At 42.4% G+C, this 14,635-nt stretch overlaps 2 protein-coding genes across 2 annotated transcripts in view; one reads left to right on the top strand and one right to left on the bottom strand.

The window, feature by feature from the left end:
- Nucleotides 1-6,991, top strand: part of col21a1 (collagen, type XXI, alpha 1) — a gene marked incomplete at both ends in the record, with an annotated part of 50,740 nt that extends 43,749 nt beyond the window's left edge. Inside the window, 5 exons of the mRNA XM_080740754.1 lie at nucleotides 523-669; nucleotides 1,082-1,136; nucleotides 2,480-2,671; nucleotides 5,447-5,524; nucleotides 6,804-6,991. Of these exons, the coding sequence (XP_080596880.1) occupies nucleotides 523-669; nucleotides 1,082-1,136; nucleotides 2,480-2,671; nucleotides 5,447-5,524; nucleotides 6,804-6,991 (660 nt within the window). The remainder of the gene's footprint in view (nucleotides 1-522; nucleotides 670-1,081; nucleotides 1,137-2,479; nucleotides 2,672-5,446; nucleotides 5,525-6,803) is intronic.
- The window catches only part of fbxo9 (F-box protein 9), a 446,168-nt gene that overhangs the window by 92,160 nt on the left and 339,373 nt on the right, over nucleotides 1-14,635 (bottom strand). The window lies entirely within an intron of this gene.

Genomic DNA, 14,635 nt, shown 5'->3' with positions numbered 1-14,635 from the left:
GTGTTCACGTTGACTACCTGTTTTTAAAGCCTAAAGGCCAAGTCAGAAATATTGAAGAATATAATTATGGATTCAGAATTACATTTTAATAGCCACATCAATAATATCATTAATAATGTCAGTCTATTTACATCTTACAAATATAGCAAGAATTAGAGGATTCATATCTGAAGACATTGACCAAAATTAACCATGCCTTTATCTCCAGGTTAGACTAATGTAATGTTCAGGTCTCCAAGTATTTCTAATTTGAGCGGCTGGATCTGAATTCAATTTAAAAAAAGACAAAAAAAACATTCTACTGTGGAGGGAGTGGAAATCCATTTGGTTTGAGTATTTAGAGTTAGTAAGACTTCGATCCGTCTGTTTCTAATGAGCTTTCATCATTTTTGTTTAACAGGGTTCTCTTGGTCCAATGGGCCCAAAAGGAGAGGTAATAAATGTCAATGAATGTCCCCCTGGCTTTCTTTAATCACCATTGCACTGTTTGTAGCACTAACAGGATGCTTGTCATTGTGCCAGAAAGGGCTAACAGGAGAGCCAGGGCAGAGAGGTCCAGGAGGTCATGAGGGGAGACCGGGACAGCCGGGGGGGACGGGTCCACCTGGTCCCCGAGGAGAACGTGGGGACGTTGGCTCTCCTGGCCCACCAGGCCCCGAAGGAAGATCCGTATGTGCACAGCATCCATTGTGGTTCCTCCAGAAGATTTCTCTAATTCTGTAATATCGTCGTTGTCGGGTGGAAACCTTGTATGTCCAAAACCGTTTGTTTTGTATTTATCATTTTGAAAACGATCTAAACTAGTGAAAACAGCCGATCTACAAGCACACAACGCCTCGCACCGCGAGGCGTTGTGTGCTGCTGTTTTCACTACCTTTGTGGGACGGCCTTGTATGATGAAGCAGGGCTTTACTTTGTGAAAAAAGGTACAAATTTGAAACTTGGAGATACGAGGTTTCTGCCCGACAGCGATGATATGCTACTGCCTGTTTAATTTGAACCATTGATGATAAAAAAAAAGAGAGAACATTTTTAATTGGTTGAAATTGACTGGAAAACTATGTTCTTTTTTTTTTTAAAGGAAAGGCATATGTCAGAGACGTACATCCGTGAGATTTGCAGAGACGTGCTTCGAGGTGAGTTGTGGTCAGATCACGAGATCTGTTTCAGTGAACACACTTTATTGTTGTTGTCAGGCTAAATCTTTTATCTTCACGTTTAGGGTTTTGTGCAAAAGTAGCGAAAATGGCCTACATCGCCATGAACTGTAGATTAGTATATATATATATATATTTTTTTTTTTTTATGTTCGTGCATGCTAACTTTCAAGGAATAGCAAGCCCACAGTTTCTATTAGCTTGGATTCCCCATCAATGAGGACACTGATAGGCGGGTTTCTGAACTGTCCATAGCCCTCCTCTGAGACCGAGTAGACAAAAATGGTACCATATTATAATGGCCATTAGTGATAACCAATTATATGAAGACACAGTAGGTTGAAAATGGGTGAAGTGGTCCTTTAATACTGTGGTTGCCAGGTAGCCTATATAGTTAATTAATTCGGTAGCTTCTGCTGGGGTTTTTCCACTGTTTTTCACTGATTTTGGAGGCTCCATGAACGCACATTTGTTCCCGCAAGTAATCCGATTACATTTGGACCAACGGTGATTCGTCTCTTCTTTCACCCGGTAAAGAAAGATTATAACCGCGGCCATCCGTGCTTTTGTTATGGTCCGTAGAGAAGGGCTAGCTTTAAACAAGAACGCGATCTGGAGATGGATTCCAGATAAAGCCATTTTCCTGCAGATCATTCCATTGCTTTCAACTGTGGATTACACTTCTGTGTGTAAGGACTTTACAAAGTAAAAGGACTGTAACAAGAGTGTCAATAAATAATAACTACCGGTACATTGAATCCACAGGAACGCAGTGGGTGTTTTTTCCCTGAAAAGTAACAGTTTTGGACACACAAGGTTTCCCCCTGAAAGGGACAGTATCCCAACTCTCTTGTTGTGTGTCAGGCACGTGCACACATAGACATCAAAGGGGGCTTGAGCCCCTGCCCTTTTACCCGCCTGTAAAAAGTGCCCTCTCCAGACTATGAATGCAGTTTTCACTATGGTGAAAGAAACTCAAATGCCCTCTCTCCATGCCATATACCTGAAGGCTGCATTCAAGAGGATTATTGCCTTGTCCAAACTCTCCTGAACTTGAGTGCAGCATCTCATGTTGAAAGAATTGCCCTCTCTGTGTAGAAATCCATGACGTACCGTACGCCACATCTCCAGTATTCACTTGATTATGCTTAGTTTAGTGTGGTATCACTGTCAAGTACCGAAAATAGCCAACCTCCAAGCTCACAACGCGTTGCAGCGTGACGCATTATGAGCTTGGAGGTCTGCTATAAGTAGCCCTTTAAGAAATGTCAGCCCCTGCCTCTCTTACATTCTCTGCACGTCCCTGTTGTGTGTCATCCCAGCTGAGATGCCCTCCCTGCAGCTCGGCGGCCAGCAGAGTGCTTGTGACACCTGTCACACCAGGCCCGGCTCTCCTGGCACACCGGGCCCCACGGGGGCCCAGGGCTCCAGGGGCTTTCCTGGCCTGCCCGGCTCCGGTGGACAGCCAGGCCACCCTGGTCGACCCGGGCGACCTGGACTTCATGGAATGAAAGGTAAAGTCAAGGTCCTGTGGCTCAATTTGATTTGCTCTGTTTTCGTGTGTGTGTGTGTGTGTGTGTGTGTGTGTGTGTGTGTGTAGGTGTGTGTGTGTGTGTGTGTGTGTGTGTGTGCGTGTGAGGGCCAAATGTCCACACTACGTACTGGACCATTTTCCTCGTTCTCATAAGAGAAATGGTTGTCTTATGGTTTAAACATTTTTTGGAGCTGTGTGAAGCACAGGCTCCCTATACGTGGCTGTGTGGGTCTGTGTGTGTGTCTGTCTGTCTGTCTGTCTGTGTGTATGTAGCCTGAACTTCCTAAACTTCGGCACGCCACTAGTCCCACAGTTTTGCCACCACACACTCGCGCCATATGTCAAATCGACCGGCTTACTCGGGAATCGTGGGCTATTACTTTTCTAAGAGAAAGGTTCTATAGTTTAGTTGATATTAATTTATTAGTGAATTAATTTTCCCCATTGACTTATAATGGGAATTGCAAAAACTCACATTCAATTATTTGTCTCTCGCAAACCATAGGGGCTAGAGTTTCAAGACTTGGAGAGGAGGTTCATAATGATTTCAAGGATTAAATAAAAAATAATTGTGTCATTTGGCCGCATGGTGGCGCCATAACACCCCACTTTACGTTTTGGCCTGTAACTCTTGAACCGTAGGTCGGAAAATTAAAAATATTTTTTCCCTGGATTCCTTGGGTCATGACGCATCTCCCCATATAGGCCACGCCCATTTGCGCCATGATAGATTTTCCGCCATCTTGAATTTTCTCCAAAACACACTTTTTGCTCCTTTTCCTACATATTTTCTTCAAATGTCACAAAAATCGGTACACATGATCCACACACACACACACACACACACACACACACACACACACACACACACACACACACACACAGCTCCACTTCACACGGGTGTGATTTTTGGAGTTAGACTTACAATTGGGAAAAGATTGGCGTTAGAGGTATTAGGTAGGGTTAGGGTTAGGGTTAGGGACTTGGCGTCTACAACATCTGCTGCCTAGACCATTTTAACCATGATAGATTCATCAAAAACACCCGTCTTTTTTCTGTTGGCTCTTTCTATCCTCCTAATACGTGAGCTGGCTGTGTTTTTTCGATAACTCTTTTCATTTATTTGTAAAACATTTTTGGGAAAATGGAAAAACTTTATTATAATAAAAAAATCGAACCTCTGTTCGAAGTGGAGCTGTGTGTGTGTGTGTGTGTGTGTGTGTGTGTGTGTGTGTGTGTGTGTGTGTGTGTGTGTGTGTGTGTGTGTGTATTGCAGTTGATGCTCAGGGCAGGCTAGACTCAACAGCACCTCTCTGGTCACCCAGGATCATGTGTACCGATGTTTGTGACATTTGAAGAAAATATGTAGGAAAAGGAGCAAAAAGTGTGTTTTGGAGAAAATTCAAGATGGCGGAAAATCTATCCTGGCGCAAATGGGCGTGGCCTATATGGGGAGATGCGTCTTGACCCAAGGAATCCAGGGAAAAAATAATTTTAATTTTCCGATCTACGGTTCAAGAGTTACGGGGCAAAACGTAAAGTGGGCCGTTATAGCGCCACCATGAGGCCGAGTGATGTAATTATTTTTCGATTCATTCTTAAAATCATTATGAATCTCCTCTCCGAGGTTTGAAACTGTAGCTCCTATGGTTTACGAGAGAAAAATACTTGAAAGTGATTTCTTGCATTGTCCCATTATAAGTCAATGGGGACAATTAAGCGTTGTTTTTTGCCGATTACGTCGGCATGGTAAGGCGGATCGGAACGAAAGGTAATAGAACACCATTCCCGGCCGAGCCGCACATTTTGATGTATATATTGCGCGAGTGGCGTAAATGGTGCGGCACTAGTTACGCACCGAAGTTTAGGCTACATACACGGACGGAGACAGACAGACAGACAGACAGACAGACCCACACACACGGCCACGTATAGGGAGCTTGTGTTCCACACAGCTCCAAAAATATTTAAAACTAGAAGCAGTGCTCTTCCGAGCACAGGTCTCCAACAGGCCAGGTGGAATGTTATAGCGCCACTATGAGGCTGATTTGAAAAGTTTGAAGTGGCATTTCTTCCTCGGCCTAGTGGGAATGTGCGTGCACAATTTCACAAAAATTGCACGCTGTGTTCGTGATTTGAGGCATTTTGTTCAAAACTGACCAATCTTACAAACTTTGAAAGCCAATCTCAGCCAATCAGGATGGAATATGGACAATCAGACAGATCCATGTCGATCACATGACTGTAGAGATACTGTCTACCGATTTGCGTGATTTTTGGACAAAATCTGTAGGAGTACTGGCCAAAAGGTAGTTTTGCACAAATTGGCCTCCTGGTTAAAGTTACATTGGGTTTGTATAGGAATGTGCCCTAGGATGGGGAGTGTCTGATAAAATGAATATTAAATATCTAAATATTGAATCAAGCAAATCAAAAGCCTGATTAGACGATAAAATGACCAAAAGTTTTTTTTAAAGTGGAATATCCCTTTAACGATTTTGACTGCTACGGCGACTGCGTCACTATAGCTGTACTTCCGCATAGCGGAGCCGTCCTGAAAACCGTATTAGCTTAAACTCTCTCAAATTAGAGGTAAGGTTCAGGGGTTGGGAGTTGTGCATGATTTATGCTTTGTTGTGTGCCACACACCGAGAATAGCGGATCTACAAACTCAAAACACACTGCAGCACGGTGCACTGTGAGCGTGTACTGTGGATCGTCTGGCAAAGATCACTTTCCTTCCTTGTGTTTGTAGGTGATGCAGGGTTCATGGGTGAGAAAGGGAACCCTGGAAGGACACAGGTTGGAGATCCAGGACTCCCGGGGGCCCCAGGTAATTAATCTGACAACAAATAAAAAATACACAGTGTGTATCATTATTTTATGCTTTAACTATTGAAAAATAGCAGATATACAAGCTCACAGCGCGGCACCGAGTGCCGCGCTGCGAGCTTGTAGATCTGCTATATTTGAAAAATCGTGAAAATTAGAATTTTTACCCGATTCTATAAGTGTCTTTTGAATCCTTCCAAGGTTTTTTGAAAAACCTATGTTTCTATGTCAGCAATCTGGCCAGCCATCGTCAAAGAAAAGGTCGTTTTCACTTAATGATAATGGATTGCATTTTTATAGCACTTTTCTAAGCAAGTTGCGAACTCAAAGCGCTTTACAATGGTCCATTCATTCAAACATTGGGAAGTGAAGCGGTGGACATTCGACGCAAGCGTCCTCACTTCCCACATTCACACACCAATGGTGGCAAGCTTGCACCGACCGTTGGAGGCAATGTGTGGTTCAGTGTCTTGCCCAAGGACACTTCGACATGTGGTCAGGAGGAGCCGGGATTTGAACCGCCGACCCACGTATCATTGGCCTGCTCTACCTCCTGAGCCACAGCCGCCCCCATCATTTCACACTCAGAAAAAGAAAAAGAAAACGAACTGATTTGCTTAAAGCCCCCCAATTAAATATTTGACCGCAGACCCCCATTTGAAAATATCAGGGACCTGAGACTTGTTAAAAGAAAATGACATTTTTTACATGTTTTCAATGGGTGGGGTTAGAATGTTATTTCTCATGTTTGAAGCTACTGTATATACTGTATCGCATCCTATATTACTAGTACACCGGATGTGCATTATCAGCACGAGCCCTATATATTTCATCATACGGCCAATAGCGAAAATAGTTCACAAGCGTTGCATCGCGATGCATTGTGAGCTTGTAGATCGGTTATTTTAGCCATTTATTTTGTCTGAAATAGCGAACATGCTTTAAATGTATTGAAAATGATTCACCGGGCGCCTGCTGGCCTAGTGGTCAAGGCGCATACCACATACTAGGCTCTGATGCCTGCTGGAGTCGCCGGTTCGATTCCCGATCCGGACGACCTTTGCCACATGTCATTCCCCATCTTTCTTCCCATTTCCTGTCAGTCTACTGTCCTGTCAAATAAAGGCATAAAAAGCCCCCCCCCCCAAAAAAACGATTCGCCTACAATGGCATGCCAGGATGAAAAATAGTTAAAATGCAGATATTAGGTTGTAGCAACCAAGTATGCGGAACAATTGTTTTGACATGACGGTGACATTGTATTTTGCTTATCTTCCCAGGGCCCATGGGTCCCCAGGGGTACAGTAAGCCGGGTCCTCCAGGTAAACCCGGGGCCCCTGGTATAAACGGATCAGAGGGCAAAAGGGGTATCCCCGGGGCACCCGGTCAGCCGGGGGTGTGCCATCCATCCATGTGCTATGGTAGCACCATGAGGCGGGACCCCTTCAGCAAAGGGCCAAACTATTGAAGCAGCGCAGTGTCAGTATACCAGCCGGTGAACCAGTCTGGAGTTCACTACTCGGAAACGAAAAGCAACATTTTCCAATCTCAGGAAGATCTTATCTTTACAGTGTTTCCCCCCTGCCATGGAAACAGAAGAAAAGTACCTCTTTTTTCACATGTGTCACGTTAAAGGGGTATTCCACTTTCAAAAAAAACTTTTGGTCACTTTATCATCTAATCAGGCTTTTATGAACACCCTGAACTGTTTTTAATTTACTTCATTCAATATTTAGATATTTGATGTAAAACGTTATCTGCCCCCCCAGGCTAAGGGCCTCTCCACATACAAACCCATTGTAACTTCAAACTCCATTTTAACAATGACTGATTCATTGAAAAATACCCATTATTTTTCTGGTGACTCATACTACCCTCCTAATATGTGAGCAGGCCGTGTTTTCTCAATGACCCTTTTCGTTTATTTTTAATAATTCTTTGGGAAAATGAGAAAAATTTAATACAAAACGAAATGATTAAAAAATAAAAGAAAGATATTATCGAAAAAACTGCTCACGTATTAGGAGGGTAGTTTGAGTCACCAGAAAAAAATAATGGAAGTTTTCAATGAATCTATCATGGTTAAAATGGAGTTTGAAGTTACAATGGGTGTGTATGTGGAGGCCCTGAGCCTGGGGAGGCAGACTCATGCAAGGCAGAGTTTTTTTGAAAGTGGAATATCCCCAACTCATTGATTAGAAGTAGATCCTTTTTTTCACATTGCCTCAGTTGTAAATTTGTATTGTAATGTAGATGTCCTTTAAATGATCTGAGGTTTGGGTAATTTTTCAGAGCATTGATTGGGTTGCAGTAGGTACTCTGTGGCTTGGCAGTAGAGTTCCACTATGCTCAGTGCTGCTTGTACATTTTCTGACATTGCCCCCTGCTGTTGTTTCTTTGCATGTTGCATTTTAACTAGTCACTCAACACTGTTCAAACACCTTCACCCGTTTATTAATTCCATGATCAACAAAGGATTTCCCCCGTGTGTAATGTCAGAAATTTGCATGTTTCAGGGCAAAACTGTGAGTTTGATTTCCTGTGATATGGAGCTACCTGTGTTTCTAAAACATGGCATTTAGAGCATTTAATAAAAGCATTTAAAAACCAAACAGAGAAAGAAAAAAAAAATAAGGAAATTAAATAACTCTTGGAAGAGCTAATGGCATATCACCCAATAAATATGAATAGTGAAAATAGGAGCTATAACCTATTCATAATACCTATTCATTTGCAAATTATGTAATTAGTACAGTAAAATTAGGAAGTGAAAACATGCATATGCCACTATTTAAGATTAAATATGGCATTTTAGTTCACAAACAATATGACATATAGGCCTGTGTGCTGAAGACTTATTTCTTGATTACTGTATTAGGTATTGTGTTGTTATTTATAAAATTGAACAACTGTATTTGAGCTATGAAAACCTTTGTAAGCAGTTGGTCTGATTTTATTACTTTGTGCCAGGGTGACTTTTGTATGGAGAATTGTTACTCTTAATTAAAACCTTTTTTTTAATTACTTCTGGCATTTCCGTTGTTTCCTTTATCTCTTGTGCTTTCAAATTGAACCGTTTTATGCTTTGACGTCACATCAAAATGACCATCAGCTTGTTGTGACATCACTGTCACCAAAGATATAGCTACTGGTGAATTCCACAATGTAGAAATACTGTGCACACACAGCAATCACCTCTCCCCCTGACAGAATTACTGAATCTGCAAATACACCCTCTGATGAACAGGGTTCATTATGACACAAGTGATATTTAGGTAATTGTTTAAAATCCAAATTTTTGAGCGGTGCTAACCGCTCCTTCATCTGGCTTAGTGTGTAGGTCTGAGTGTCTGTATGAGTGTTCGTATGAGCACTACACCACAGCTGATGTCATGGACAGAACAGCCCATACAGACATGTGTCATGTTTTAAGTGCACCCAGATTTACACTTTCATTGAAAGCAAACAGACAAATCTTTATCATAGGTGACATCACATATGTAAAAGTCAATATATGGGTATTCCCAAGAATCCCTTTTATACCCATATATGAAAATCCCTGATGTCATCGATATACATGACTGGCCAGATGGCCAAGACATGGCCATATATGAAGTAATACAGCCCATATCTGTGTGGCTGGTTCATACAGGGATCTCCATGTACCTGTATGGGCATTAAAGGGACGTACCATATACAGTACAGATCTCCATATATGGGTACCAGGGGTCTCTATATATGGGTAACTGGTCCGATATAATGTACTGGTCCGATATACTGTACACTGTACACACATACTCCCTGGATGCCAGAGCAGACCCTCTGCCCCAATTTGGGGGCCACCGATTTGTGCAAAACACATTTTTAGACAGTACTCCCACAGATTTTGTCCAAAGATCATGCAAATCGGTACACAGTATCTCTATAGTCGTTAACCTTTCAGATTTGTCATATTCCATGAAAAAAAGGACCTCAATTTAAATAAGCCGAAAAGCTTTGTTGAGGTGTCGATCCTTGTACTGTCATGAAACTGTACCTTTTCCTATGCAAACTTCTAATAACATTTTCAATCAATCAATCATTCTGATTGGCTAAGATTGGCTTCCAAAGTTTGCTGGAGTGCTCTGTTTTTAACAAAATGCCTCCAATCATGAACACAGCATGCGATTTGAGTGACATTTTGCATACATGTACATTAGCGAAGAAATGCCACTTGAAAGTTTTCAGATCAGCCTCATGGTCGCGCTATAACAGGCCGGTTCGTATTTTTACCTATAACTCCAACAATAAGTGTAAAATGCACACTCCCTAGAGGCCAAGGAAAAACCTTTTCCCTGCTTTTTTCACATAAAATGGTAAATGGTGCATTTATATAGTACCTTTATCCAAGGCGCTTTATAGAGATTGTGCATTACATTCAACTATTCACACACACATTCATACACCAATGGCAGAGGAAACCATGCAAGGCAGTGGCACCATCTGCTTTTTATAGTGCCAGCGCCACCAGTAGGCCTACTTATGTTTTACATCTTTAGATTTTATCCAAATTTCACGCAAATCGGTACACATGATCTCTATAGTCATGTGATCAAGACATATCTCTTTGCAGGAGTGGCCCATTTTGAACTAAATGCGCAAATCATGAACCGATTTTTCATATTCCATCCTGATTGCTGACTTCCGAACATTGCTCACCCCCCAATAACCTACCTGGCGGAGTGCTGTGCTCCGAGGAGCACTTTTTCTAGTATCTTTTATGAAACAGTATGATTCTTTTTTCATATACTAGTGTCAACGTATAATTAACTAGCTAAACTGCTTTTTGCATCAACTGGCCATGAGATTGGCAAGGTTTTACTGAAGAAAAGGTGAAATTGAAAACAAACAATTAGACAAATGATTTGTGCACATTAGGTTTGTTTCAAAGGGTCAAACTCACAATTGACAGGATCAAAGTTTTTTTTGGAGCTGTGTGGAACACAAGCTACCCTATACGTGGCCGTGTGTGTAGGTATGTTTGTATGTGGGTCTGTCTGTCTGTATGTAGCCTCAAGAATGTGGTGTAGTACCTTTTATGACCACACATGTTAAGGGAGGGGCGCTGTTTTCAACTGCAATACACACACACACACACACACACACACACACACACACACACACACACACACACACACACACACACACACACAGCTCCACTTCGAACAGAGGTTCGATTTTTTCTTGTATTTCTCCATTAGGCCTACTGTATGCCTTTGCCTCAGCCTTACATTACAACAAACGTTTCGACAATCCACCTTCGTCTGTGTGTCACACTCTGATGGAGATATAAAATAAAAGAAACTTTGAGCTTATCATTCTGAGTGCAACGCTTCACCTGTCATTGTTTGTTATGTTTTGAGGACAACACACAAGCTGGCTGTTTCACGTTGAGCTTTGACAGTTTTTTTGTCACTTTATGTATATATATATACTAGAAAAAAGCCCCCTGCGGGGGCCTGGCCCCTTTCCTATGTGAAAGTCCCCTGTACCCAGAGATGGATACAGTCCAGTGGGCAGCTAAGCAATACAAATGTAGGATAGCTCAACATTAAATATGCAGTTTTTTCCAAAATGCAAAATAGTGTAAATGGCAATCCATCCATCCATCCACATCCATCCATCCATCCATCCATCCATCCACATCCATCCATCCATCCATCCATCCATCCATGCATCCATCCATCCATCCATCCACATCCATCCATCCATCCATCCATCCATCCATCCATCCATCCATCCATCCATCCATCCACATCCATCCATCCATCCATCCACATCCATCCATCCATCCATCCATCCATCCATCCATCCATCCATCCATGCATCCATCCATCCATGCATCCATCCATCCACATCCATCCATCCATCCATCCATCCATCCACATCCATCCATCCATCCACATCCATCCATCCATCCATCCACATCCATCCATCCACATCCATCCATGCATCCATCCATCCATCCATCCATCCATCCATCCATCCACATGCATCAATCCATCCATCCATCCATCCATCCATCCACATCCATCCACATCCATCCATCCATCCATCCATCCATCCATCCATCCACATCCATCCATCCATCCATGCATCCATCCACATCCATCCATCCATCCATCCATCCATCCATCCATCCACATCCATCCATCCACATCCATCCATCCACATCCATCCACATCCATCCATCCTCTACTGTACCTTACCGTACCTTACTGTACTGTACTCTACTGTAATCTACTGTACTTTACCTTACTGTACTGTACTTTGCTGTACTCTACTGTACCTTGCTGTACTCTACTGTACCTTGCTGTACTCTACCTTGCTGTACTGTACTGTACATATTCTGTGTTCTATATCTATGAATTCTATGTGTTCTAGAACTATGAATTCTGTGTTCTAGATCTATGTTTTTGATTCTTGTTCTAGATCCCCCCCCCCCCTCTCTCTCTCTCTCTCTCTCTCTCTCTCTCTCTCTCTCTGTGTGTGTGTGTGTGTGTGTGTGTGTGTGTGTGTGTGTGTGTGTGTGTGTGTGTGTGTGTGTGTGTGTGTGTGTGCGTGCATCTGCCCCCCCCCCCCCCTTCCCTCTTGTAACCTGAGACCTGGTGATGATAATGACACTTCGCTCCCAACTATGGATTGCGCAATATGCCGCCTACAGGCCAAAATGTGGGGAAAAATTGTAAACATTTTGGGATTATGAGAAGTAGAGACACATCTGAAGGTGATAAAGTTGATGTTGGGCAAGGTACATGCGTTATTGATTTTTGTATTATGTTTTTTAGACAATTGAACAACTGCTGAACGTGGAGTTACAGATGGAAACACACACACACACACATTTTTTTTTTGGCGATTCTGATTATGTAGTGGGATATATATATATATATATATATATATATTATTCGTCCCCACTTCCCTTTCTTTGATGTACCTTGCTCTTGTCTTTACCGTACTCTGTTCTTTTTTTATTCTTTCCATACTTCTCTGTAACTTTGTAAATATCCTTATACTGTGCTGCCTCTGGGCAACTGATTTCCCCCCTTGGGATAATAAAAGTATCTATCTATCTAGAAGAGGCGGTAACAAAAACTGTTTGTGCACATTACCATTCACACTGATTTACATTTCAACAGTAAAGTCACATCAGACAATGAGCATGAGCTGTCACTGACACACAGTTCTCCTTGACTGGGCGTCTCATTGACTCCTTAGCTAGGTGTAGTAAGCCTACCAAGTCTGTGCTGGAGGCTGATGTCATGTCAGGGGAACAGGTTCTCCTGAGGGTTACATGTCTCCATTGGAAGTGTTGCCACTCCGACAGTAAGAAGTCACTGTCGGAGTGGAGACATGTCGGAATGGAGAGCAGTCACCTCTCCTGTTAGCAATAAGCTGCGATGGAGAGATGAGAGAATGACATGGTGGAAGGAGGATTTACAGGATAAAGCAAGACATGAGGCCGTTTCTACAAATGTCTTTTAAATTTAAACATTTCTCTGAAAAACATGTTTCTATGTCAGTGGTTGTCAAGGATCCGGGATCCCCCCAAAATGTGGCCGCGGGCCCCCATCTCAAAATATTTTGTAGACTACAAGGGACACCCAGAAGAAAATATTTTTGTTATGTTCACTTAAAAAATATATAGTAAAACATTTGGACAAAAAACATGGAAAAATAGATCTACAAGCTCATAGCATGGCACGAAGTCTTGCAGGTCCCTGGCGGTCATAGAGGTCATGGTCCAGGTCTATGTAGTTCATAGTGTAGTCACCCTAGTACCCCTCAAAACGAGAAAGTGTTTAGATTCTCCACTAGATGGTGCTAAGGTCACACCTAATCCTGTGAATGAGTTACCTCATTGGGCCTACTGGTGAATCGTGGTGATACCGTTCAAATGTAAAACTTTTTTTCCGTTGTTGAAATCCTTATTATTATAATAATAGGCTACTAGTATGCATAACAAATGTCGATAGGCCTATACTGTCTTTTCTTTTTGGTCTGGCAACATATGAATTAGACCAAATGGTAGCACACTGCAGGGCGCTTCGTGGCTTTGTCTGTGCTCATCTTTATGGAGCTGCATGGAACATATAGGCATAGTCCTGAAACTATGCCACACTATATTGCATACAGTAGTTTTACTAATGACTCCGACGCTAGGATCAGGTTACCACTCCCCTGTGTGTGGCCAACAAAGCCAGGAAGCCAGTTTGAAAACATTTTGGTCCACTATGACAGCTTGGGATCAACAGGGCAGGTGTTAGATGAATAGGCTACTATAGGCACCATCACTACAAGATGGATCATAAAAAAAAAGATAGACTCCATTCTATTTCCACTCCCTTTTGTTGTTAATTATTTCAATACACGTCCAAAATTGATCATGGACTTCAATAGTCAATAAAGGTCAGTTCAGATCCCTGTTGGTCGGCTATTGCGTACTGACCAGACCTTTCCTAAAGTTCAATAGGCCTGCGTTGAGGTGATTAAAGGGCTCTGTCATTATTCTTTCACTCGTTAAGACCGGTTTCAGATTTCAAGTGTCTCCTTTTACACATGTGAGCTGCCACATTCATCTTCGAGTCAGTTAAGTTTTATTGCGGCCACTAGAGGTGGATGCAGAAAAAAAACTCGGTTCAGTGTGGGATGGACTCATTGGGCAAGTAGCCCCAACACATTCTCCATAAAAACCTGCGAGTCGAAGCATGTTCCCATGCAGTGCCATTTTCTATTGATTTTTTTTTTGACGCGTTTTTTGATTCAACACTTTTTTTATTTTATTAATTTGGGATTGTTCGACGTTATGGGCGTACCTACGTGTGTGTTTTTTCAATCGGAGTAAGGTGATGGAGTACAGGTCCCGCTTCCATTAAATACAAAATGTGACAGAGGTTTTGGATGTAGCCTGCTGACGAGCACAGGAGAACTTCACCGAGGAGGACCAGAGAGGACAGGAGACAGAGGGCTTTGGAACTCCACTCCACAGTTGATGGCTATACAGAGGTCGTGAATGACACCATAAAGTTATGGTGCGTCTGGCCAACAACATGGGAAATATATGATTCTGTGC

This window comes from Nannobrachium achirus, assembly GCF_963921795.1.
Source record: "Nannobrachium achirus genome assembly, chromosome: 13".
In the NCBI taxonomy this organism is placed as follows: Eukaryota; Metazoa; Chordata; class Actinopteri; order Myctophiformes; family Myctophidae; genus Nannobrachium; species Nannobrachium achirus.
The sequence above is the reverse complement of the archived record's forward strand: the minus strand, read 5'-3'. Positions and strand labels throughout refer to the sequence as shown.